At 52.2% G+C, this 27,456-nt stretch overlaps 1 protein-coding gene across 4 annotated transcripts in view; it reads right to left on the reverse strand.

Moving 5' to 3' along the window:
- SLIT1 (slit guidance ligand 1) overlaps positions 1 to 22,177 on the reverse strand; it is a 172,215-nt gene extending 150,038 nt beyond the window's left edge. The window contains exons 1-2 of one of the 4 annotated variants that reach the window (XM_032432366.1): positions 10,999 to 11,336; positions 769 to 840 (exon numbers count right to left, since the gene is read on the reverse strand). In XM_032432366.1, coding sequence (XP_032288257.1) covers positions 769 to 840; positions 10,999 to 11,321 — 395 coding nt within the window. In that variant the 5' untranslated portion in view covers positions 11,322 to 11,336. Of the gene's footprint in view, positions 1 to 768; positions 841 to 10,998; positions 11,337 to 20,314; positions 20,673 to 21,569 lie in introns of those variants that run through there. The other 3 variants (XM_032432367.1, XM_032432368.1, XM_032432370.1) reach the window with 3 other exon arrangements.
- Between the last annotated feature and the right edge of the window lie 5,279 nt (positions 22,178 to 27,456).

Genomic DNA, 27,456 nt, shown 5'->3' on the forward strand with positions numbered 1-27,456 from the left:
ACCCTCTCGAGTCAGGGGGAGCTGTAGCCTCACTGGGGAGTCTGTCTGAGGCACAGAGTCAAAAGAACGATGGAGACAGTCAAGGGCTGAGATGCATCCCCCCAAATTCCTACACTGAAGCCCCGACCCCCAGTGTGATTTGGAGACGCAGCCTGTAGGGAGGTAATCAAGGTTTAATGAGGTCAAAAGGGTAGGGCCCTAATCTGATAGGACTGGTATCCTTATGAGAAGAGGAAGAGACACCAGAGACCTCTCCCTGTGCACACACAGAGGAAAGGCCATGTGAGGACACAGCAAGAAGGTGGCCAACAAGAGAGGCCTCACTACGAACAACCCGGATGGCACCTTGATCACAGACTTCTAGCCTCAAGAACTGTGAGAAAATACATTTCTGTGTTTAAGTCCCCCAGTCTGTGGTCTTTTGTGTTGGCGGCCCCAGCAGACCAAGCCAGAGACCTAAAGCTTCCTCACGGTCACCCGGCCTTCCCTCATTCCAGGATAAGACGCCCCGTCTGCCCAGCCCGGGTCCTGCCAGGTGGCGACCGCTGGTGGCTGCCACGCCCAAGTTCTCAGCCCTGCTCAGGCTCAGGCCTCACCATCACTCCCACCTGCCCCGCTCAGGCATCTGAAGGCTGACTCCACAGGGAGAGGCCGGGCCTGCCTACAACTCTACAGCCCACAGCCAGGGCTCTGCCTAGGACCCACAGGGCCATTGCCAAGGGAGGGGCAGGAGGGAGACGATGAGCGGGGGCGGCAGCCCATACTCACAGCACCCGAAGCTGCTTGAGCCCCGCGAAGTCGTTTTTGTGGATCCGAGTGATATTGTTCCCGTTGAGTTCCCTGGTGGACGAAAGGAGAAAGAAATGGTGAGATGCCCAGGGTGGGCCCCCAGGCCAGGGCTCAGTGCCACACTCCCTCTCCACCGAACTCCAGGCTGTCCTCTCACCAATGGGGCCAGGTGCTTCCCAGCCGAGCCCTGGGACGCCCAAGTCTATGTCAAGGCCCAGCAAGCTGAGGCCCATCTTTGCAGCAGATGTCCAGCCCGGGAAATGCACAGGGCACAGGCTCACTGCTGGGAGAGCTGTGGGAGCCGAAATCGTGGCTTCTGCCCAGAAAGAGCTCAGGCTGATTGGACAGACAAGACATTCATGCAGGGAAGAATTTGGAAACTAGCCAATGGGAGGTTATTCAGGTGGATCCCCTATCTGTAAAGTGCGGATAATAACTGTGACTATCTCATTGGGTTAGCCTGGGGTCTAAACAAGTAAAGAGCATGGCCTGTGCTGGGCGCCTGGGTGGCTCAGTTGGTTAAGCAACTGCCTTCAGCTCAGATCATGATCCTGGAGTCCCAGAACCGAGTCCCACATCGTTCTGCTTCTCCCACTGACCCTCTTCCCTCTCGTGCTCTCTGTCTCTCATTCTCTCTCTCTCAAATAAATAAAATCTTAAAAAAAAAAAAAAAAGAGCATGGCCTGTGCTGGGAAAGGGCCCCTTGCAGACAGCGATGCTATCATCTGGTGGCAGAGGCTCCTACGAGCTGTCCAGAGTCGGAGCAGGGGAGCAGTGTGGGTCATGCAGGGGAGCAGGGGAGAGCAGGGGAGAGCAGTGTGGGTCATGCATTTTAAGAAGACTGAGGGTGTGGGACTCAAGCTGAGGCCTAAAAGACGAGGCAGATGTGCCCAGTGAGTGGGACGGAGTGGACGTTCCAGGAAAGAACACCCCGGAGTATCTGGGGGCCGAAGGAGGAGACAGGCTGGGAGTCAGGAGCTGTGGGAAGCAGGGCTGGGGGAATGCGAGATCAGATCACAGAGGGCCTGAGAAAGCAAGCAGAGGAAGTCAGGGAGCCGAGGAGGCCTGAAGGCAGCAGCCCACCAGGAGGTCAGTCCTGCATCGAGGGGAAGGATGGCGGGGCTGAGGAGGGGAGGGGGCCCACTCTCTGGATCCCAGGGCCAGGCCTGAGCTGCAGTGTCTCCTCGCCTGCAACCCCACCCCACCCCCGGCCTCTGGCGCTTCCTCCCTTCAAGGCTACATGTGTTCCTCCTCAGCCCACCCCAACCACAACCTTGGACATGGACCCCACCTTAGAGGCTATCTGGCCCCTGCTGAGCCTCCTAGGGAAGCTCACTTGCCTCTGCCAGGACACTTCTCTTCACAGCGAGCTAGTGCAGCCTCAGAAAAGCAGGTCCCTCCAGGAGGCAGCTACAGCACTCCCCAGAAAGTTCTTCCACCGAACCACACACAGCAGAATCTCAATCAGGCCTAGCCCCACACCCAGCTGTCACCTCCGCTTCTGATCTGTCTCCCTGTGGCAGCTCTGTGTTCACACCCACCCCAACTCCTCCTCTTTCTCACCACATCACAGTCACTCGTATGCTTGGCAACAACCTAACTACCCCTATCCCCACGCACGTGTGCACACACACACCCCAGTCCCCTGCAGCCCGGCTTCCTCACTTACCAACCCCAGTCAACCCAAATCCCAGCTCCTTTGAAAAACAGCAAGGTCCCTCTCCTGTAAGCATTTAGGAAGTGTGTTTGGCCTAGACGATGTTCTAGAGTTGCAACCACTAAGAACCCCATATTTCAGTTTCCACATACTCCAGAAACCAGGCTCTGTGGACGCCCTCAGGAGGGGCTGGAAAGTATGACAGCACCTATCTTACAGACGAGGACATTGTGCCTCAGAGAGGTCAGGTGTCTTCCAGAGGTCACCAGCTGCTACATGACAGAGCAGAGATGTGGACACGGCCATCTGATCCGGGGGCCCAAGCTTCTTCCAGCAGGCCGGGCCGGTGACAAGCGGATAACGCATTCAACCCGTCACTCTCCTGCCCTGCCCCTGAGCCTGTCTCCTGATCCTGAGGAGCAGCTGGGAAAACTCATTCCCTGCACATCTCTTTTCAAACAGGATCTCTCAGAGGGGCTTGAGGCCTCTCCAAGGTAATGAGAGCCCCAGACTGAGGCACGTCCCACCCTAGAGGCTGTGAGGAAGCCCTCTCCACATGAGACAGGCTCTTTTTTTTTTTTTTTTTAAGATTTTATGTATTTATTTGAGAGAGAGATCGAGATTGAGAGAACGAGTGGGAGGAGGGGTAGGGGGAGAGGCAGACTCCCTGCAGAGCGGGGAGCCGGATGCGGGACTCGATCCCAGGACCCTGGGATCATGACCTGAGCCGAAGGCAGACGCTTAACCGACTGAGCCACCCAGGAGACCAAGACAGGCTCTTCCCAACGTGAGGGTCTTTTCTCTTGAACTAAATATTCTTCCCTGAAACAGCCCCTCTGAGCCTCACCTACACTGCACCCCAACCTGCTCCTGTGCTCACAATCGTGCTTCAAGCATCGAGAACATCATCAACAAGCCCTTCAAACTAGTTCCCTCTGCAAGCAGGGCTGGTTTCCTTTGGGCCATCCTGCTGAAACTTTCATCCCCAAACCCAAAACCACAAGGAATTTTGGGTTGTTTTAATTTCTTCATCATAACGATACATTGGCACTGATAACAAGAGCAAAAATGTTAAACTTAAATGGACATCACCAGAGCAATGCTTAGTTAACCTTCCAGCACATCTGAGAAACCAGATACTACGCAGTCATTTAAAAGGGTACAAATCATTTTGTACTCACAGGGAAGGATGTCCATGATACAGTTTGTGGTAAAAGGGTTACAAGACAGCTTGTATTCTATGAGCCCGCTCATGTAAAATCTACACCCATGTCCATCCTGGGATGTGCGCAGAGCAAGCTCCCTGGGGGCTGTTTGCCACATATTAATGCCTATAACTGTTAAGTGCTGGTTTTAGTTTCTTCTTTATGCTTTTCTGCACTGCTTGAATTTTTTTTTTAAGATTTTATTTATTCATTTGAGAGAAAGAGAGAGGGAGCACATGAGCGAAGGGGGAGAGGCAGAGGGGGAGGGAGAAGCAGGCTCCCCGCTGAGCAGGGAGCCCGATGCAGGACTCGATCCCAGAACCCTGAGATCACAACCCAGGCCGAAGGCAGATGCCCAACCATCTGAGCCACCCAGGCACCCCTGCTTGAATTTTTAAAATTATATCTATATTTTTATAAGCCAACAAAATATTCCAGTTACTGCATTTAAAAATAAGAGTAATACAGGGCACCTGAGTGGCTCAGTTGGTTGGGTGTCTGGCTCTTGTTTTTGGCTCAGGTCATGAGCTCAAGGTCCTGGGATCAGGCCCCCCATCAGGCTCTGTTTTGGGCATGGACCTGCTTGGGATTCTCTCTCCCACGCTCTCTCTGCCCCTCCCCCACCCATGCATGCTCTCTCTCTAAAAAAAATAATAATAAAATAAATAAAAATAAGAGTAATACATGCACATTGTTGAACTTTTTTCAATTTTCTGAAGAATAAAGAAAAAATTAAAATCACACATAAATTCATCCCCCAGAATTAACCCCTGTTAAAATTCTGGAATAGTTTCTTCCAGGCCTGTTTTCTTTGGACACAATTTTTATGTAGTTGAAATAATTTAATAAATATTGATTGAAGACTTACTATTTGCAAAGCATTTTGCAAGGTTCTGAAGATATGGGGATGAGTGAGACAGACATACATGGTATGCATTCCTTCCACAATGCTATACCCTGTTCATTCCCCACTGATGATTTTTGATGGCCATCAATTATCCCTGCATTTGAATATATCAAGTTACTGGGACATTCCCTGAACCCCGGCTACTGGACACCTGGGCTCTTTTGATATCATTCAATTATAAACAACACTGCACAAAGCTTGGTGGGCATTTGGGAGGAATACATTCCTAGATATGGTATTATTCAGCCAAAAGTCATGAAAAAGCTGATGCATTTTACAATAACTGGCTCATTCTTTCTCGTGGCAACCATGGTTTATAAGACAATTGACTTCAATAATTGTTCATTTCACAGGCAGCAAAACTGAGGCAAAGGAAAATGTTAAAAGATTTGTCTGAACAAGGCAGGGCCCAACATGGAAGTCAGGAATCCCTGAGGATGGAATTCCCACGAGGTGGGCTGGGGGCTGGGGGTGGAGGGCTCACAGGGACTTCTGGCGACATCATAGTCACATGCCTCTCTTCTTCCCCTTTGGCACCAGCCCCACTGCTCAGACTCCAGACCCGTTCCTTAGCCCCCCATCAGGCGGCTCCACCCCGTCCTCCTCACTTCCCGCACCCCACTCCACCCCCATGCAGGAAAAGACCTGGGACAGCAGGCGCAACAATGGGGCAAATACAGCCTCTCTCTCAGGAGGCCCTGCTGCTTCCGGACGAGAATGTCCACGGACACCCTAGCTCCCCCAGCCCCCTGCCTCCCCCCATCAGCCTCGCTCTCTAACCCAGGAGCCAAGCGTGTCCTCTCAGGGGAGCGCCCTCTGGAGGCAGCCTGGGAGGCAGCGGCAGCTCCCATCAGGCACCCAGGTCGGAGGGCTGCAAAGGAGGCATTATCGCCACCTGGGCCCAGAGAATCGAGTTCCCAACATAGGCCAACCACTTCCCCTCAAACCCTCAGCAGAGGCCGCTGGAATGAGGCACGGAGGTCATCTTTCTCCAGCGCCTGATTCCTCCAACAGGTGGTCCTTGAGTGTTGCCATGGAGACTCCCTCCCCAGCAAGCTGCCTGGGAAAAAAGAAGCTGGGAGAAGCTGCTGTGACCTTGAGACCTTTGCAGCCAGAGCAGCCAAGTGAGGTGGGCCTCCAGGGGGGCTCCAGGCCTGGTTTCCAGGGAGAACCCCGACCCAGAGCTCCCCGGGCTCCCTGAGGTTCTTGCCGCCAGAGCCCACGTCCGCCGCCCCTCCCGACCGGGCACCCGCCGTGTGTAGGCCGAGCACGCTTCATCTCACCCCACCCTCACGCTCACAGGGGGTCGGTCATGTTCTCCCTCCCTTGCTGACGAGGACGCTAAGGCACAGAACTGGTGAAGCGATGGCCCAGGACCTCACAGCTAACTAGGGGTAGGGCTACCGGTATGAGGCCATGTCCTTCCCCCCCATCATGATGCCTCCTGCCGACGACTCTGTCGAGGCCCCCCTCACCCCAAGTGCTCATGAGAAACAACTTGGAGACTTTGGGTAGGAAACCCTGGGGGCCTGTTCTAAGACCACGTGCTCTGCCTAAGCAACAATATCAGGGGGTCCCCAGCCGGCTGAACCACGTGTGTTCTTAGTGGCTAAGAGCTTAGCCTTTAGAGCCAAAATGTCTGGCTTCAAATTCCTGCTCCACCATCACTAGCTGTGTAACCTTGGGCACGTAGCTCAAATTCTCTGTGCCTCAGTTCCCCCATTTGTACAATGAGGATAATGATGGTACCCACCTCTTAGAGGTGTGGTGAGGTGTAAATGACTTAATATTACTTTCTTTTTTTTTTTTTTAAGACTTATTTATTTATTTTAGAGAGGGGCGGGCAGAGGGAGAGGGAGAGAGAATCTCAAGCAGCCTCCCCACTGAGCACAGAACCCAACACAGGGCTTGATCTCAAGACCCCGAGATCAGGACCAGAGCTGAAACCAAGAGTCAGATGCTTAACAACTGAGCCACCCAGGCATCCCAATGACTTAATATTTCTAAAACACCGAGAGTAAGGCCTGGCACGTTCTCTGCATCAGTATTACCTACGGAGATTAATTTACTACCACTATTGCTGTGGTTTCCCTCAAGGACATGGCTCCACCAGGAAGGTGGTGCCCCAGGCTCGGCTCAGGCTGGAGCTGGACGGGCCAGGCCCCACTGATCAGGGAGGGGCCAGCAGCTGCCCATGCCCTGCAGGCCCCGTGATGGGAAAGCCCAGGGAAGATGGCCTAAGACAGTTCTCTCTCTTCCAAAAGTGAGGAGTGTGCACCATCCTTCTCCCCCAGGAGGAAATACACTCCAGCGGCCAATGGCCCTGGTTTCCTTCAGCTCCTGTGTGGTCCTACCCTGAAAGAAAAGCCTCAGTGGTAGAAGATTTTGGAGAAAATCCTCTGAAGCAAAGTTACCAAGATAAAAACAAAAACACACAAGGATTTCTTGAATCCTCTCAAAAACAAGAATCTGATCCCCAGAACCTGGGTGTTTGGTGATACACTGAAAGAACCCCTCGGACCTCTAGCGCCGTGGGAATAAACAGCCTGGGTCCCTCACAGCGTGTTCTGGGGGGTCCCGCGTGCCTCACGAGCAGTTCTTACCCTAGGGTTCCAACACCTTCTAGGGCTAGTTCCCTAAGGGACCAGAACCTTCCCACAGCGCCCCAAGCCTGCAATGACAGCGGGGAGGCTCAGGCCACCCTCCAAATCCCTTCCTACCGGATCCCCAAAAAAATAAATACGCAGCTCTGACTGGGGCTGAGACAGGCCTCTGGGCTGGGGAACCATACACCTCGGCTCTATCCTTAGAAACACTACGCTGGCCAAATCGCCGGCATTGAGAGCCTGCAGAGTCAGAAGGGAGAGCGGAGGGAAGGAAGAATCTCCCCACCCAGCCAGGGCCCCCGGACGGCAGGCTGAACACCCCAACCTGCAGGCCACCCAGCCGCACGCCCATGCCCTTGTGCCTGGAGCCCCGCAGAGCCACCTCACTGGGAGCCCCACGTTCCCTCTGGCTCCCCTCCAATCTGCTCTCCTAGCCATAGCCGGGGGCTCCTTTCAAGATGCAGATCTGATCGTGTCACTCTCCACTTAAGCCCTTCAAAGAATCCCCATTGCCCTTGGAATTGAGACAAAAATCTCCTCACCGAGAGCTAGCTACAAGGCCCACGTGGCCTGCCCCACACGCCCCCCGTTCTGATCCACTCCTTCCTGTGAACAGCCATCCCCTCTGCCTAGAATACTCCTTCCTCTTTGCCTGATTCCAACTCTTCCTTCCAGCAGGTCAAACTCCCTATCACAGACCTGCAGAACGCCCCAGCCCTCCTGCAGCATGAGCCAGAGGCAATTTTATATGGGTAAGGGGGCTTCCTTGAATGCTCTCTCTGCCCCTACAGAAGTTTATAAGCTCCTCGAGGACACGGGCTGTGTTGGTTGCCTCTCACCATTGTATCCTCAGGGCCTAACATGGTACCTGGCACCTCAGAGATGCTGCAGGAAGTAATTCTTGAAGGCCTGAACAGATTTGCATTAAAATGGACATATTCCAAACAGCGCTGGGCTGAGGGAGTTTTCCAAGTTTCCCTGCCCCCCAAAGCAAAGGAAAAAAAGAAAAAAAACTACACTAATTAAGAAATGTTCTCCCTTGGGGCACCTGGGTAGCTCAGTCGGTTAAACATCCGAATCTTGATCACAGCTCAGGTCTAGATCTCAGTGTCATGAGTTCAAACCCCATGTTGGGTTCTACCTTGGGCATGGAGCCCACAGGAAGGAAGGGAGGGAGGGAGGAAGGAAGGAAGGAAGGGAGGGAGGGAGGGAGGGAGGGAGGGAGGGAGAGAAATGCTTTCCCTTATCGAATCATTATGTTGTACGCCTGAAACTAATCTATCATTGTATGTCAATTATACTTTGACTTAAAAATAAATAAATTTGGTGGGCACCTGGCTGGCTCAGTCAGTAGGGCATGCAACTCTTGATCTCGGGGTTGTGAGTTCGAGCCCCATGCTGGGTGTAGAGATTACTTAAAAATAAAATATTTTAAAAATAATAATAAATAAAATTTTAAAACAAAAAAAATCAAAAATTAAAAAGAAATGCTCCCCCAAACAGACATCCGCCAAGAAAAGCTCCACACACAGAGGACACTGAGCGTTACCAATGACTTCCCACACAGCCCACAAGTTAAAAGACAGATTCTTCCTCAGTAGCTCTCACAGGAGAATACCAGCCCCCAGGGTTTCAGCTGCTCCGCTCCCCTACTTCCTTCAACACCCCAGCACTCCTGCCTCAGAGCCTTTGCCCATGCTGCTCTCTCAGCCCAGAACTGCCCAGAACAGCCCTCTCCTCCTCACCTGCCCACCAACACACACACCTGACTGACCCCTGCCATCCTTCAGGGCTTCAGTGGAAACATCCGTTCCAGACCAGCCCCCCACATGCGTTCACTCAGCTCCTCTCCCAGAGCTGGGATTGGAATTTAGAGTCGTGTGCAATATGAGGTCCTTTGTTAAAGGCCGGTCTCTCTCCTGCCAGGCGAGGAAGGGCAGAGGCCACCTCCGGTCCGCTCCCTGCTATCTGCCCAACACCCTCAACACGGTAAGCGTTCACTAAATAGAGGGAAAATAGGCTGAATGAGCAATCCTGCCCACCGAGCCCAGCTGCTGCTGGCATATCTCAGCCGAAGCGTGGCCCACACTCCCATCAGCGGGTGGAGCCCTGCCCACAGTCCTCAGGCATCCGTGGGTGGGTCATGATCAGGAGGCTCCCCCAATCCCCCCTCAGCAGAGCGCACAGGCCTGGTACCAACCCCAGCGCTGCTGGGACTGCCCTCCAGCATGCAATAACTCAAGAAGCCCCAGGGATGAGTAGTGGGGGGCCCCAGGCCAGGGCAGAGTTGCTACCGATCCCTCTCTTCCCCAGGCTCCTGGGGACCCGTCTTGTCGCCTTGGCTTGAATACTAGCAATATCTATACTCTCATAACCAAGCCAACTCATTTAAGCCTCATGATAACACCTGATTCAAATGTTTATTATCAGTTCTGATTCACATTATGAGGAGACTGAGGCAAAAACATTTCAGTGACTTGTTCAAGATCAGCTAGCTGATAATTAGGTTGAGGAGGCAAGCCCAAGCATGTCTGACTCCAGGGCCCAGCTCGCTCTTTTTTTTTTTTTAATTCCAATAAAATACACATAACAAAATTTACCACTTTAACCATTTTAAGTTCAGTAGTGTTAAGCATATTCACATTGTTGTACAACAGATCTCCAGAGATTTTTCTCATCCTGAAAAACCGAAACTCTGTTCCCGTTAAACAGTAACTCTCCATTCCTCCCTCCCCCTTGACCCTGGCAACCACCATTCTGCTTGTCTCTATGAATTTGACTGGATTTTTTTTTTAAGATTTTATTTATTTATTTGAGAGAGAGAGACAGAGAGCAAGAGCAAAAGAGAGCATGAGAGAGAGAGCAGAGAGAGAGTGCATGAGCAGGGTGGAGAGGCAGAGGGAGAGGGAGAAGCAGACTCCCCGCTGAGCAGGGAACCCCACCTGGGTTCGATCCCAGGACCCCGGGATCATGACCTGAGCCGAAGGCAGATGCTTAACCGACTGAGCCACCCAAGTGCCCCGTGAATATGACTACTTTAGATACCTCATATAAGTGGAATCATACAGTATTTGTCTATGACTGGCTTATTTCATTCAGCATAATGTCCTCAAGGTTCATCCATGTTGCAGCATGTGACAGGACTTCCTTACTTTTTTAAGGCTGAATTATATTCCACTATATGTGTGCATACACCCCATTGTGTTTATCCACTCATCTGTAGATGGACACTTGGGCTGCTTCCACCCCTAGCTCTTGTGAATAATGCTGCAATGAACACGGGTGTACAAATATCTTCAAGACCCTGTTTTCAATCTTTTGGGTGTACACCCAGAAGCAGACTTGCTGGATCATACGGTAATTCTATTTAATTTGTTGAGGGATGATCAGAATGTTTTCCAGGGGGGTGCACCATTTTACACTCCCAGAAACAGTACACCAGGGTGCCAATGTCCCCACATCCTCCCACCGGCTGTTATTTCCTGGTTTTTGAGAGCAGTCATCCTGATGGGTAGGAGGTGGTCAGGGCCTAGTTGTTAACCTCATTTCCATGCTGTATTCTGTTCTGAGGTCCAGACCCCACCCTAGTCTCTTCGTTACCAAGGCCTGGCCTTGGTTTGCCTTTATGCTTCAATGCTAAGCCCTGACAGGGGTTTTATAGGGGCTGAATAAATGTTTGATAAATGAGTGGATGAAAGAAGCCAGGACTTACCAAGATATGTGGTATGGTAGTCCGATTTAAAACTAAACAGGTACACGTCTCAGAGCCTCAAGACTCGGGGACCCTGGGCACCCCACTCACCAGCCATCTGTGCCCCCCAGCAGATGATGTACCTCTCCGACCTTCTCATCATCAGCAGAGTGGTGATAATACCTTCCTCCCAGGACGTTGTGAGCAGTAAAAGGGCAGAGGAGGGTAAAGCATCGCTCCGAGGCTGGCCCGGGTGGGGGGCTTTCCATGGTGACCGCTGACACCATCCCAATTCCTCGCTGCCACTCTCCTTCTCTGACCCATCTCCCCCATCCCCAATTGGCTGGCTCTTCCTTTCCAAATCGCCGCCCTCCCCTCGGTGCTCCGGTCCACCTGCTCCCCCTCGGAGCTCCTGCGTGTTCTCTCCTCCCACAGACTTCCTCACCACCAACTCGCTCCCAGCCATCTGCCTTTGCCTCCCACTTCTCCCAGGAAACCAGCTGCCCAGCTTGGCCAGTGAGCCCCCACCACAGGTCCAGAAGCTGTCCTCGGCCCTGGTCCTCAGACAGCCTGGCTGCTCTCCCAGGTTAAGCCTCCTCCCCATCTCCAAACTCCTTCTCTGGCACGGGCCGAGTTCCGATCCACCAATGGCCAGGGACTCCTCTGGCCTCCCCACCTCCTCCTCCTCATTGCCTGCCCTCTTTTTTTTTTTAATTGAGATATACAACTGACATACAACATTACACTAGTTTCAGGCATACAACGTATTGATTAGATGTCCATATATATTGCAAAATGATCAGTGCAGTAAGTCTAGTTCACATCTGTCACTTCACACAGTTACTTTTTTTTTCTTGTGATGAGGACTTTTAAGATCTACTCTCTTAGCCACTTTCAAATATACAATAATATACAATAGCGTATTATTAACCGCAGTCTCCATGCTGTACATTATCTCCCCAGGACTCACTGACTTTATAACTGGAAGTCTACCTTTTAACCACTTGCAGTCATTTTACCTCCTGCCATCTTAATGTGGGCAGAAACTAAGGGCAATCTTCATGGGTCTACGCAGGACGTACTGTCCTCACCAGGAAGCCCCAGCAAGAAGCGGTGTTTCCCACACGGTGTTTGGAGCACCTCCTGCGTCTGCATCACCTGAACTGCCTTTGCAAAAACCTGCTGAATCCACATCTCTCTGGGATGGGCCTGGGAATCTGCATTTTATGCCAGCTTCCCAGGAAAGTCTTTTTTTTTTAAGATTTTATTTTTTAAAGTAATCTCTATACCCAACATGAGGCTCAAACCCACAACTCCGAGATCAAGAGTTGCATGCTCTATCAACTGAGCCAGTTAGGTGCCCCCCCAGGAAATTCTTATTCCCGTTGAAGTTTCTGTTCCAACTCTTCGCCATGAGGCCCTCCCAAATGTCTCTCCAGTCCATGTACTCTACAGAGTAACCATCCTCTATCCCTATCCTTAGGGTCGTCTTTTTCCTGTAGCTGATTATTGGCAATGAAAACAAAAGAGATAGAAGCCAGCTTCACGGCTTCTCCTCCAGGATCAGCCACCCTCACCATGTTCACTCCATTCACAAAATGCTTCTCCCAGGCTGGAGCCTTGGGGCCCCATGACCCTCCTATGTGCTCTCTCTGCACCTTCTGCCTCGGTCTAGATCTGTTTCCTCCTGTGCCTCGGCCTCTGTGGCCTAACTCCATGAGGACTGTGGCCATGGCCTACTGCTGATGTGACAAATTACCACATGCTCAGGGGCTTGAAACAACACAGATGTATTCTCTTACAGCTCGGGAGGCCACTTTTGGCTCATGGCCCCTCCTGTCACCACTCCCACCTCTTGCTTCCATTGTTACATCTCCTTCTCCAGGCTTGACCTTCCTGTCTCTCTCTTACAGGGACCCAAGGATGACGTTGTGCCCACCCCGATGACGCAAGATCATCTCTCATCTCGAGATCCTTAACTGCATCTGCAAAGCCCCTCATGCCACGTAAAACAACACAGTCACAGGTTCCCAGGACTGGAACATGGACATCTTTGGGGACCATTACTCAACCCATAATGACTATATTTTCTAAAGCAAAGATCAGAAACAGAAAATGTCTTACTAAATGTTTAAAAAAAAAAAAACTCATCAAACACACCTTTTGTGAGCACCGACCACGCACCACAGACAATGGGAATACAAAGATACATGAGACACAGCCCCTGCCCTCAGGAAACTCAAAACCCAAGGTACCCATCAAACAAACCAGCTTCTTAAAAAGCAATAAAGTGCTCTTCCCTACAGAAGAATTCCAATTAATAAATGTAGAAGGAATGAGGGAAATAGAAAATCAAAATTGGATAATAATGGTTGCAGGCAAGATAAATTAATGGGTGCTAAAATTAGTAGGTAAGAATTTGAGGACAAAAAGGCAATGGCAGTCTCAACATATCTCCCCCAGATATTTATTAACCTCAGACGCAAATTCAGGAATGTCAAGGGGAAGAAAACTGGCAGAACACCATCGTAACCAAGAGATTAAGGTTACCATCACCAGCAATGAGATGTATCAGTGTCACCGACTCCCCGATGGGATGCCCCGAGAAGAGCACACCATCCCTATCGCATTCCTGCCAAAAATCCATAACCTCAGTCCAATCAGGAGGAAACACCAGACAAAGCCAAAGTGAAGAGCACTCTACAAAGTAACTTACCAGTACTTTGCAAAAGTGTCCATGTCATGAAAAGCAAGAAAAGACTAAAGAATTGTCACAGACTAAAGGAGAATAAGGGGAAATGACAACTAAACACCATGTGGAATCCTGGACTGGATCCTAGAATAGAAAGAGGACGTTAGTGGAGAAGCTGGTAAAATCAGCATAAAGTCCGTAGCTTAGTTAATAGTCTTGTACCCGTGTTAATTTCTTAATTTTGATCATTGCACTATGGATAAGAAAGACACAAACACTAGGGGAAGCTGGGTGAAGGGTATATGGCAACTCTCTCTCGGTACTATTTTTGCAACTTTTCTGCAAGTCTAAAATTATTTTAAAATGCAAGTTTTCAAAAATTTTTAAAGAATAAAAATACAGCAATGGCAGCAAAACTGTTGTCCCAGACAAGCCAGAAATCACAGTCACGGTCACCATAACCAACTGGTCTCCCCATTGCCAGCTGGTCTCCAGCTCCATTTATTCCCCCACACCAAAGCCAGGCAACAGAACGTCTTAAAACACTATTTTGCACTTGTCACCCTCCACTTAAAACCTCTGGGGGTAAGTGCTCAAAGGGTCTTTTCAAAAGGACACAGGGGCAGCTTGAAGGGGCTCCCACCAGCCAAACGTGGGACACTCTGAAGAGCAAAATAAATAACGACAATAAAAAATTATAACCCAAAGAATAAAATAACAATCCATGAGTCCATACTGTAATAAAGACAAACAGATGGAGGAGAAGGGAAAGTTCCTTCTTGCAGTAGAATGCCAAGTAATAAACGGAGAAGAAAAGAGGAAGTCAGAAATGTCTCAGCAATGGGTGTTAACCCTAGTGAAAGTCTGGTGAAGAACAGGATATTTACATAGCCTCGAAGTAGCCCCCCCCACAAATGGCTTATTAATAATAAAGGGGGGAAATAGTAACTTTTCAGCAGAGAAGCGTGGCAGACACCCACTTACCAAGTGATCAAAATGAAAATCACCAATATTGGGACAAATTGACGTCATGTGTCTTCTGATATGACCCACTAAGAAGGGCAGAACATCACTAACTTAGCATTCCTGCCAAAAGGACATAACCTCAATATGACAATGAGGACAGAGCAGATGAGGCCAAGCTGAGGGACATTCTACAAAATAACTGGCCTGTATTCTTCACAAATGTAGAGGTCAAGAAAAGTGAAGAAAGGCCAAGTAACTAGGCCAAATTAAAGCAGACTAAAGAGCCGTGACAAGTCATTGTAATGTGTGATCCTACACACACCTCTGATCGCTACAAAAGACACTGTTGAGACCATCGACGAAACGCAAACATGAACAATAGAGTAGATAACGGCACTGTATCAATGTTAAATTTTCTGATTTTGATAGCCTCTCAGAAAAACACACACCAAACTATTTAGAGGAAAAAACTTACATCTTCAACCTAATCTTTTTTTTTTTTTTTTTAAGATTTATTTATTTGAGAAAGAGAGAGCACACACACGTCCAAGTCGGGGGAGGGACAGTGGGAGAGAATCTCCAGGAGACTCCCTGCCGAGCTCAGAGCCGGACACGGGGCTCCATCCCATGACCCATGAGATCATGACCTGAGTGGAAACTAAGAGTCGAACACATAACCAGCTGAGCCACCCAGGCGCCCCTAATCTTCTTTTAATTTTTGTTTAAAGTAAACACTATGCAATGCCCAACACGGGGCTTGAACTCATGACCCCGAGATCAAGAGTCACATGCTCTACCAACCAAGCCAGCCAGGCGCCCCTCCAACCTAATCTTAAATAGTTCCCCCAAAATTGTGCATGTGTATAATATATGATAAAGCAAATGGGGAAAAATATAAACAATTGAATCTGGACAACAGATATATAGGAGCTCCTAATACTTTTGTTGCAACTTTCTTACAAATTTGAAATTATAACAAAATAAAAAGCTACAATGGCACAAAGGATTTTTGGGGGGTGATAAAAATGTTCTAAAATTGGATTATGGTGATGTTTGCACAACTCCAGAGATTTAAAAAAAATCACTGAATAGTTAAAAAAAAAAAGTATAAAAATACACACACTCCCTCTGATGGATCCCTATTTCCCAGCTCCGTGACCTGGTACCCACCCATTACTTGAATCTCCTCTCTCAGAACTCAGCAACACAAATGTGCACCCCACTGGCTGGATCCACTCCTTACTCTCCTCCCCAAACGCACGGCACACACCTTCTGATGCCCCTGATTCCCCGACCCTCTCACTTCAGCTCTGTCCCTCCCGAGGTCCTGCCCGGTCCTCCAGGCCCATCAGTCCAGCCCTCCCTTCCCACCTGCACGCCCATCTCCTCATCTCTAACACTGACAGAGTACGTTCTATCTGCCAGTATTATTCTAACCACTCTACGCGCAGTATTTCGTTTGAACTCACAGCCCTGCGAGGTAAGTGCTATTATTATTTACAGATGAAGAAACTGAGTCACTAGTGAGCCGGCTGGGATCTCTCAGGTGGTCGTTGATGGAGGCAGGATTCAAATGAGGCCATTCTCACACGAAAGCCTGCGCGGGCAGCCACTGTGCTCTGTGTGTCCTAGAGACATCTTGACACATTTGTTCTTCTGCAGACAGACCTTTCTCGCCCACCAGCCTGCAGACTCCCTGGGGAGCGGGTCCCCACTCTGGACCTCTCTCAACACTATGCACACGGCAGGTGCCCAACAGCTGTTTGTCCGCCACAGGCTGGGTTCCAGAAAGAAGAGGAGGGGGTCGCAAACTCCATCAAAAAGAGGAGCCAGTTTTCCACCACCACCCCCCTCCCCGAGCACAGCCCAGCTCCCTGGCTACTGCCCAAGGCCCGGCCGTCATCTGCTCTGGGTAATAAGTATTTGTATGGCGATAATTACAGCATTTGGGGAGAAAATCCCATTAAGCAAGAGCCCTGCCGAGCTGCTAATGCCGGCACAGAACGGGAGGCGGCAAGTCCGCCAAAGCTCCCGTCTGCTTCCAATAATGCAGGAGCTGCCAGTCCCCGCCGCCCTTCACCCGGCCCCAAAGAGCACGGCCGCCCCTGCTGGCAGCCTCGGGCAGCCGGGGCCACTGAGGGCCAGCCCCCTGCCTCAGAGCCGGCTGGGAGGCAGGGGCAGGGTTCGCTGGGGATCCAGAGCACCAGGGGCTGCACGGGAAGGGAAGAGGGAGCAGGACCAGGCTGGGATCCAGCCCTGAGTGGCGCCCCAGTCCCTTTCCTGTCCCTGCCATTCTGTCACCTTAATAACCATAATAATACCACCACTTATGGGGCCCTAGCTGTGTGCCAGGCCCAGTGCAAAGTGCGGCTCCCGGCACTGCCGTAGGCGGTCCGCACAACCAGCCTCTCCTTTCAACCGGCAGGTCCTGCCATCGTCCCCACTGCAAGGCAACAGGGGTGCTGAGAAGTCCCGCGCTCCTCCAGGGCACTGACCCCAGTTTGCAATTACGTGTTTATTCTCATATTGTGCTACTCATCGCTTTCTCCCTTGCCGGACTAAAACTCAGGGAGGGACAGGCTGTTTGGGCTTCTGTCCGGTACCGTTCCCTCAGCACCATGCAGCCCTTCAATAGACAGCTATCTGTTGAATGAATTAATTAAACCCCATAATCCGCCCAAGGTCCCCCCAGCTGCTGCGTGGCAGAATGGGGCTAACAACGCAGGAAGTCTGGCTCCAGAACCATGCCATCACACCATCCACCCTGCAGAGAATCCCTGCCTGCTTCCCCGCCCACCCTGCTTCTTCTTCCAAATGCAGGAGATGGAGACAAAGATGTGTGGGGGCAAGGAAGGAGCACTCTGCGCAGCCAGACTCCAGGAGAGCCGGCTTGCAGCATGGCCAACTCTCACATGCTTACCTCCCAAACTCCCTCCTGCCCCACTGAACCCTCAAACCTTTGCTTGAGCTCCTCAGATAATAAAAATAATAATAACATCATCACCTAGTTAAATCACAAAGCATTTTCACACACCAGCCCTGTGGCAAGCATTGGGTCCTCTACGTGCATTGGGTCCCTTGACCCTCACCAGCAACCTGCAACACAGTCATCCTCCCCTTTTACATATGGGGGAACCGAGTCTCACAGCAGATGGAGTGATGGCACCAGGGGCCTGCCACCAGTCATGCAGAGCCCAGCAAGAAGCCCAGGGCACCTGCTACTGGAGATGCAAGCCCCACCTAAAGCCAGCATCCTCGGCAGAGTGCAGGTCTCCGCCCCAGGAGACCATGGTACAGACATGGCTTCTGTCTGGCCCCCGACCCCTCCCCATGACCACCATCCAATCGTGATTTGGCATTCCAAACAGGCTGCCAGACAATCTGTCTGGGGTGCCCTGGGAAGTCTTCCTTGGGCCTGACCACCCAGCCCCATTGAATGGGGCCTCCAGTATCAGGGGGCCAAGCCGGGAAAAGGCAAGGGCCCTCCAGGCCTCTGCAGCAGGCAGGGAGCTAGGGCAGTGGACCAACTGGCCAGGGAGCAAGAGAGCGGGCCCCCAGAAACTGACGAACAGCAGACCACGCTGGGCTGGGCGTGCAAACGGAAGCCAGTGGGCCTTCCCCAGGGTCCTTCCTGGCCTTACCATCCTCAGGCCTCTCCCATCTCTGCACCCTGTCCCCACAAGCCTAGAATGCAAGTGCCCGCCTGGGGTGGAAGGGAGAAGCAGTGTCCCCCCACACTACACTCTCTTACCACACTCTCCTGGATGCTCTAGTCTAAAAGACTTTTTTAATTAAAAAAAATCCAACTGAAAGTCAAAGTCCTTGAGTGGGAGAAAAGACAATTAATAGTGGCCACAGCTGGGTCCCTCTGAGGCTGAGTTCTACAAAGAGATGAAGCTTCCAGGCCTCCTCCACCACACCCCTAACCCTCACTCTGTATTTGAATTGTTCCAGGGCAGTGAATTATTCAGCGTCGCTTCCTCACCCAGCCCACCAGCCCCATAGCCCCTCTGGCTGAGCCAATTTCCTCCACAGCTCTGGGGCCTGCACAGCCTCTTCCCAGATGTCCCTGCAGCACACCAACTTCTTCCCACTTGGGGGGATAGGCCTGCACCCAGAGCTATGGGATATAGGATCATAAACTTGCCGGGCCTCACAGGCTGCCATAGAAACTGCCCACGAGACAAAAGGCGAATGCACAGCTGCAGTCTCTCCAAATTTCACAGCCTCGGGGGCCGCCGTTCCGGGCCCCAGTACTGCACGATGCCCATATCGATGAGAGAGAGCGTTTGCTACAGTTATTTTGAGTCTGGCTGTGTTCTCACCAAGGCCTCTTTTTGGGGTGTTCTTTTCTTCCTCAAATGGCTCTTTTGAGGCCTACCTGCTGCCAAGTCAGGCTCCCTCTGTTTTCTACATCCTTTCCCCACCCAAGAAGTTTTGCACACAGCAAAGACCAGACCTCCCCTGACTCCTCCACAATAACTCACCCGTGGATTCCATCCTCGAAGTCCCCAAAGGGAAAATCCAGGGAAAGAGGACTTCCTGACTCTTCCCAGCCTTCCCAGCCCCAAGCCCCATCACCTCGGACTGGACACAGCACGCTGGGGGACAGCTGATCCGTTCACCCATCAGGCTGGCTCAGGCGCACCCTCAGGCCTTTTGCTCATGCATTCCCTCTGTTTGGGCTGCCTGCCCTCTCTGCTGAGCAGGCTCCCACCAACCACTCTTGGGTCCCAAAGTGTGCTAATAAAATGGTCTATCCTCTGAGAAGCACCTTCCCCCCAAGAAAAGTGCTTCCCACCCCAATGCTCCCCACCACAGCCCCATCACACTGCTAGCCTTGCCCTCTCCCAAAAGCTTACAGTTAGGTGTCCCCTGTCTGGGCCTCTCAGCTGTATGTCCCTTGAAGGCAGGGACTTGCTCACTCCCTGCTGGAGCCTCAGCACTGAGGGCAGTTCCTGGCCCTGTAAACGTTTGCTGAATTAAAGAACAAGACTCTTCTCCTGATCCTATTGTAATAATGCCTCTCACTCAGTGAGCATCATAATGAACTAGGCACTTTCCATACATTATCTTTGGTCCTCACAAGAACCAGAGACTTTTGTATCAGCAGTCCCATTTTCTGAGTGGAAAGCAACTAAGGCTCAGAGAAGTTAAGTAACTTGCCCAAGGTCACACAGCAACCTAGGCCGTTGGACCCCAACTCTTTCTTTTGCACTAGGAAATTTCACTTCCATTCCACTCTGATTGCAAGAGAGCTCATGAGTTCCTGAACATCAAAAGAGACAGTGTCCTCAAAACTAAAGGTGGAGAGAAAGAGCAAGGAATGAGATGACTTCAAGATTCAGATCCAAAAGCAAAGGTAAGGGGCTACTATGTCTCAGACCTAGGCTGCTACCAGGGTAACAGCTGCAGGAGAAAAGCCCTGTGGACAAGGCAGAGGAATGGAGAAGAGATCCAGAGTGAACAGGTGTAGAGAACGACCCTGCAACCTCAGGGGTCTTCTGGGCAGATTTCTGATGCCCAGTCCCTCTCCACGGCCACATAGCATAATGCACAGGAAACTTGATTCGGTCCAACCTCTCTCCACACCAGCATCTCTCCCCAGCCCCACAACACACACTGTCCTCACACACACTATCCTCTCTCTCTCTCTCTCTCTCACACACACACACACACACACATACACCAATTCCCATCTAGATTGCATCTAGATTGCAAATTCTCTGAAACCTCCGTGGGAATTTTTCAGACTCAGCCAAGAAGAGTCTGGGGCAAATGGGTGCTCACTAATTGCTGACCTTGGTACGGAGTTTGATCCAGGAGACAGCTCTCCCCAGGGTCAAATTTCTGCCTCTGGCCGGATGGGAGCCATGAAAATGTGCTCAAGTTATCGAAATCTGTACGCCTTTCCTGAGAGCCACTGCAGTTGCCAGGAGTGCGGGAAGGAGCATGCAGGTTTCAGAGGAGCCAGCAGCCTTCTCCGAAGTCCAGTTCAAAAATCTCCTGAGGCAGTCAGCTCTGCAGGCAGCACAAAGGCCCCCGCATATGACCAAAAATCCACACACACGCCCACGTACAGGGACTCTCACAACCTCCCATTACTGAGGTGACACCACGGATACTAGGAATTCACACAGAGGCACATTCTGCAGGAGAATCTAGCAAAGCAAATTATATAGGTCCATAAACACACACACGGTAACCATACACACACACACATACACACACACACACCCCCTACAAAGCTCAGCGGGTCTAGAAAGGACTGAGTTTCCTCAAGAATTTAGAAGTGAGAGAGAATAAGGGAAGAGAAATGATTTTTTAAATGACTTTCCATGGTCAATGTCTCCACTCCAGGCTCCTGACCGCTCAGCATGATTCACGGGGCTCCCAGTCCAGATCACACCTACCCCTTTCTGGGTGTCAGTGTAACATATCCCAGGCCCCAAACCCAAATCCCTCAGGTCCCATTGTCTGCCTGGGTTGGGGATGGCTGGATGGGATTTGGGGGACCAATGCCCGACACCTGCAAGAGAATAATTCTTAAGGCTCTGGGGCAAACAATGGGGAGGAAGGGGAAGACTGGAAACTTCAACTCCAACCCATCTTGCTGCCCATCACCTGCCTCAAAGCCCAGTCCACACACAGTGCTCAGAACACAGCCCAAGATCCATGTGCCCAAAAGGAGATATGATGCCTGGCAGTGTGAGGAGCTTCTCCCTGGGTGCCAGGAAGGCTTTCTGGCACCAATTCCCAGCACCCTGGAGGAATAAAGTGCTGGCGCAGTGGGATGGGCCTGCCAGCGCTGAGTGCAGGGTGCAGGTGTGGGGTTGGGAGCTGCCAGCCCCGCCAGGGCCCTTTGAATCCCTGGAAAAGGAAACAGTGATGCCGCGGGCTCCTGGCTCGGGAAGGACCCTGGCAGGCACTGACCCCCCTATTGGCTGCGGAGCCCGGGGCCCCAACGGTCCTGCCCCCACCCCAGCCCCGAACTGCGTCTGGGTGGGAGGGCAACCTCGGGGCTCCCTGCGCGCTGGGGCTGGGGGCCGTACTCACAGGCGCTCCGTGTTCCGTGGGATGTTCTTTGGGATGGCCTGCAGCCCCGTGCCGTGGCAGTCCACCGTGGTGCCGGTGCAGGTGCAGAGGGCGGGGCACGCGGTGGCACCCAGGCGCCAGGCGGCTGCCCACAGCAGCAGCCAGAGCTCGGGCCGGACGAGCCCCGCCGAGGGCCCCCTCCGGGGCGTCAGCGCCATGGTGCCCTCACCGCGTCCCGCTTGTGTGCCAGACGGCGGCGGCCGCTTACCATCCCCGTCCGGGGCGGCCTCCAGGTGCAGTCCCGGGGCAGCGCCACCGAGGAGGACCGTGCGCGGCGCCCTCACGGGCCGGGAGGCACCTTGCTCCTCCAAGCGACGGCGCCTGTGTGCGGACCGAGGGAGGGCCCCTGGGCAGAGGGCGCTCGGCTCCTCTCCGGTTTCTCGCTGGCTGCGTCTCCCTCTCCCCCTCCCTCTAGCTCCCAACTGACTGCTGCGAGGAGGAAAATGGGCAGGCCCCGCGCGCGCACGCACCCCGCGCACACACACACACACACACACGCACAATCACACACTCACACCCGCACGCTCGCTCCCACCCGGCAGTCATCCATCAATCGAAAAGCACACATCCAGGGCCAGACTCCTCCCCGCCCTCCCCCAGCACCCCCCTCCCTCGCCTCCCGAAGACCACTCAGCGGCTGCGGCGAGCAGCGTACAGTTTCAAAGGTGGAACCTTCGAGGCGCCGCGAGCGGCAGGGGGCTGCGGGGGAGGGGATGGGAGAATGGCCACGGCCCGACCTGCCCAGTCTTGGCCCTGGCCAGCTACACACACACACACACACACACACAGAATATGTGCACACTTAGACGCACGCACTCGGACGCGCAGCCCAGGCAGCTGGGCCAGAGTGCTGGAGGGAGATCTTATTTGGCTGCCTGGACCCCTTCCCCAGGGCCACAGACATGCTTTCCCCGACGGCAGAAACGCTTCCCAGGGCCCACCAGACTTGCTTTGTCAATACTCTGTGAAAGCAAGCCCCGTGCCCCAGGTCTCCAAACCACCTGCCGTACTTAGCCTACGACTTGGAGGACAGAGCCTGCGGACAGGAGAGGGGTAGTGTACAAAAAGCCCTAGGCCAAGTACAGTCTTCTCCCCTCCCTCCACCAAGATGGCAGCAACCCCATTTGTCTGATGAGAAGCCTGAAGCTTGCTGCACCCAGATGAAAATGGCCCTGATTTGGACCTTTGCACTCAGGGAGATGTTATTTCTCCCCATTGGACTACACTGGCTTCCCAGGTGGGGGTGAGGGGGTTGGCAGAGTATCAGTAGGGGTTGGAAATCCAGCAAATATCTTCCTCCACTCACACCAGCATTCTTCCATTTCTGACAGATGAAAATGAATGTTCAGTCCTGTCATCAGAGGGCTGCAGAGAGGGCTGGAAAAGGGCTGGGTGGCCTGTTTGGGAGAGTAGCTCCGCAGACCACCATTGTCAGACCCCAAGTTTTACCCTCCTTCTTACTCTAAGGCAGGTGTAGACATAGGTGTGGACATGGGTGTGAACAGGAAATCCAGATAGGGAGAGAACTATCCTCAAGCCCAGAAAAGATGAAGGACCTCCCCAAAATCAAGAACAGATGTGGTTTGCTAGTGCTTTATAGGATCCAGACATCCTTTGTCCATCGGTCCCCTGATTCCGGGCCACCTCCAGGGTGGCAAGAAGAAACACTTGAGCAGCTCAAGAAGCACCTCCCTTCCCAGGAGTTGGCTACCTGGGTTTCCCCTTGTGAGAAACCAGAAAGAAAGGTAGCTGGTCCAAGAGATGCCAGGATGAGGCACAGCAGGGATACCGCTTGTCAGAGGGGGCTGGCGGGATGTGGATAGGCTCCGCAAGATTAAAGCCTTATCCACCAGGTATCCAAGACTTGGGGGTTTTCTTTGTTTTTCTTTTCTATTTGATGAAAATTTTACAGTGTCTCTACTGTCATAGCACATATAGAACTGTGGCCTGTATGTCACAACTAATGTGGCTGGTGTTACGGGCTTTTGACAGTTCTTTTTAAAGTTTTTACACACTCCTGGCCTGACCTCCATCCAAGGCCATCGGTTCTTCAGCATCAGTTCAATGACAGCTCAGGAGGAAGGGGCTTTCTCACGGGTCCCCAGGGGGTGTGATCTTAGAGAAGCTCCCCACAAATTAAGCCAGAGCTCCTCAGCCTATGAGAGCCTCCTCAGTGCTCTCCCTCACAAATTTCTCCTGCTGCTCCGCAGGGTGCTCAGCCCCCCTCTCCTCACGGGCCCTCCCCTGCTGCCTCAGGCAGAGTTAAATCCTCATTCCTCTGAGCCTGCTGCTTTGTTTATCCCCTCTTAGCTGGAGCTGTTTACACATGTGGCTCCTTCCCGGACACTCCTCCGGGGGCAGAGCCCCCCCCTTCCCCTGCAGCTTACTCATTTCCTCACTTGGGCACTTAACCCAGCACCTGCACTTAGTAGGCCTGTCACAGACGGCACTCCGACTGTTGAAGACATCCAGTTTCCAACCTTCAGCTCCAGCGGTGTCTCCCCAGCGCCGTGACCTCAGAGGGCTCCTCAGAAGCCAGGACCCATGTGGGGAAGAGGGAGGGTGTTGATTAACTGGGCCACGTGCCCTGGGGGCTTCAGAGTGGTCGGGTGAAGGGGCGGAAGGAGGGGTGGGAGTGGGCAGGGGGCGGCAAGATCGGTCCTGCCTGTGTCTCCCAAGAGCCAGCCAGTGCCCTAGAAGCTTCTAGACTAGCCTGGACAGTGAATCCCAAATTGTCCCCACCTGGCAAAGCCTGCCCTTTCCTATAAAGGAGAGGGAAGGAAGGAGGGCCCCTTCGGACCCAGGACAAAGACTCCCCACGCCAGCCTAGCCATGGGAGGCCCTGCCCAGCAGCCAGGCAGCTCCCCAACTTGGCTCCTATCCCCAGTTCCTCCACCCCAGAACCTGGCTGGCTCCCCAATTTGGGAGGTAGCTAGCCATGAATGAACGCAGCTCATTAGCGTTCCTAGCACATTTACTCGTGAAACAACAGCCTGGCCAGCAGCTCCCCCTCCACCCCTACGCTGCTCTGCTGGTTCAGTTTCCTCTCCCAGGCCCCTCCCTCTGTGGGATCTCCCTACCCCCTCCCTACAGCAGGGCCACCTGCTCCCTCTGCAGGGGTGGGGAGGAGGCAGCCCCATCACATTGCTTCTGCCAGGAATGCTCTGCCAAAGCCCACTGGCCACCATCAGGGCAACCCCTGGGTGGGGGGGGCCTGCTTGGGACTGGGTCTCCCCATCCCGGTGGTGTGAATCTTCTCCAGTGCCCTCAGCCATGCATGCTCGGGAGTTGAGGGCCACCTCCTCCTGCCTGTGACTCGGGGAGACTTTGGGGAGTGCCTCCTTCCAGCTTTCTGCACAGGGCCCTCTCCTCCACCTCCCACAGCCCTTCTGAGGCACCAACAAGCAAGAGCCTGGGTGAGGCTGCCCAGTGGCTTGGATTTCCGGACTGCAAAAGGCAAAAATGAGACAAATTCCTGCTATCTGGGCATTTGTTAAACAGCATTTCTTAAGTATCTAGGTACTATGTGCCCGGAACTGGGACTTGGCAATTGCACAGGGAATAAGAGCTGCCGTGGCCTGCACGGAGCTCACAGTCCAGTGGGGAACAGAAAGGGGAAAGCCCACTCTGCATGGTTAGTTTGGTAACAGGGAGCGTGGAATTGCAGAGCAGCCCCAGAGTGTGGGGCTCAGCGTAGGGCCTGAAGGCTCCCTGGAAGAGGAAGCACTTGAGCTGAATCAGGAAGGATACATAGGTATTGGCTGGGCAACAAAACAGGAAGAAAAGCTTTCCTGGGCAAAGAGAAGGGCAGAGGTAAGGCACACAAATGGTGGCAGTGTCCTCAGTGGCTGAACTGGGGCAAGTACAGCAAGGCTGGAATGTGGCAGGGGTTCAGGTAGGAAATGCAGGCAGAAGTCAGAGAGTTGGGGGAGGAGGGGGAGAAGAGGGGGAGCACATCCCAAACGCCCTGGTGCGGCCGTTCTGGTTTTACTGGGCTTGCAGAATTCCCAGGCCTGTCCCTGTGCTCAAGCACAAGCCCATATATGTATGTGCCCGCAATGCACTATCTCTGGGCCCAGTGGCAGCTCCCAGGGAAGGTCCTGGATGATGGCAGGGGGACAGTTTCCACATATGCTTCTACTGTTAGGATTTTTTTTACCTGTATAGTATGACTTAACCTCTCCATCACCACCAATGCATTTGTTTTTACCACCAATACATTTTTAAATCCCCTTGGATGCTTATTATAAATGCCAATTCCCAGGACCCACCCCAGAACTTCTTAATCAGAATCTCCACTATTAGCGCACTAGAGAGTGAGGCAGTATGATTCTGACGCAGGTGGTTCCAGAGACCATGCTCTAGAATCAAGGCCTGGTGTGCTGGGTTAATGAGTTTGAACTTGGACCTGAAAACTCTGGGAGCCACTCAAGGAAGGGGCCCAGCAAGGACAAAGGGTCTGAGGCCTGTCTGCCTCCCTCCTCTTCAGTTTCCACAGGCTCTTAGCAAGGATGAGACGCATCAAAGAAAAAGATAGCCACAGGGAACTGGAGGGGAGGGGACAGAGCCATGTGACGCTGGTGCATCCTAGCTTCAATCGCAAAATGTCAGAGCTGGAAGGGGATAAAGAAATGATCAAATCCAGGGCGCCTGGGTGGCTCAGTTGGTTAAGCGACTGCCTTCGGCTCAGGTCATGATCCTGGAGTCCCGGGATCGAGTCCCGCATCGGGCTCCCTGCTCGGCAGGGAGTCTGCTCCTCCCTCTGACCCTCCCCCCTCTCATGCTCTCTCTCTATCTCATTCTCTCTCTCAAATAAATAAATAAAATATTTAAAAAAAAAAAAAAAAAAAAAAGAAATGATCAAATCCAAACATCACCATACAGTTGGCAGCCCAGAGAAGTGAAGCAAGCAGCCCAACCTCACATGGCGAAGGAATAGCAGAGGTGAGCCATGAAGGACACTGGATCTTGTTGTGCTAGGCCACACAACTGGGAAGAATACAGCATTCCGTCCATGCTGGGCACTTCTCCTGACCCTGCAACCCCCACAGGGACTGAAAAGCCAGGGGTCCCGGGGATCCCAGTAGTGCCAGCAGGGCTCAGGATATTTTAGCTTTAATCTCTAAACCCCTTGATGTACTCAAATTTGAAGGCAGTTGACTGGACTGCTTTAGGCTTTCAATGACAAAGCCTAAAGCAGAAACAAGCTCCTAGACTTAAGATCAGTGGCTTTTATAGAGGCTACCATATGCATGCAGGACAATTCTGACAGCTAAGAAGCAAGAGAGAAGCAAAGAGGGGAGAGAAGAAAAAGAAGGAGAGGAAATGAAGGGAGAAAGCAGGGGGGAGAGTCTGCAGGCAGCAATTTGCTCATTCATTTATCAGACATTGATTACAGGCCAACTGTGAGCCAGGCATTGGAATTTAAGAGACTTTCTGCTTGGGAGTCATTGGGCTTCTTGCATCTTGCTCATGGTTTTCATCAGATGTGATATTTTCAATCATTATTTCTTCAAGTTTTTTACATCCCTTCCTCTCTCTTTCCTCTCCTCTGGGGACCCCACATACACGTATATTAGGCCACTTGAAGTCGTCCCAAAGCTTACTGATGCTTTGTTCATTTTTTTTAGTCTCCTCTGCATCTTTCATCTTGCTGAGTTTCTACTGCTGTGTTTTCACGTTCATTATCTTTTCTTCTGCAGTGACTTATCTGAGGTTAAGCCCATCCAGCACAGTTCTATCTCAGACATTGTGGTCTTCATCTCTAGATCTATTTGGGTGTTTTTTTCTCTTCCATGTATCTTCTTAACGTGTTTATGCTTCCTCTGCCTTCTCATGCAAATGGAAT

The sequence above is a fragment of the Phoca vitulina genome, unplaced genomic scaffold, assembly GCF_004348235.1.
Source record: "Phoca vitulina isolate PV1807 unplaced genomic scaffold, GSC_HSeal_1.0 scaffold48, whole genome shotgun sequence".
NCBI lineage: Eukaryota > Metazoa > Chordata > Mammalia > Carnivora > Phocidae > Phoca > Phoca vitulina.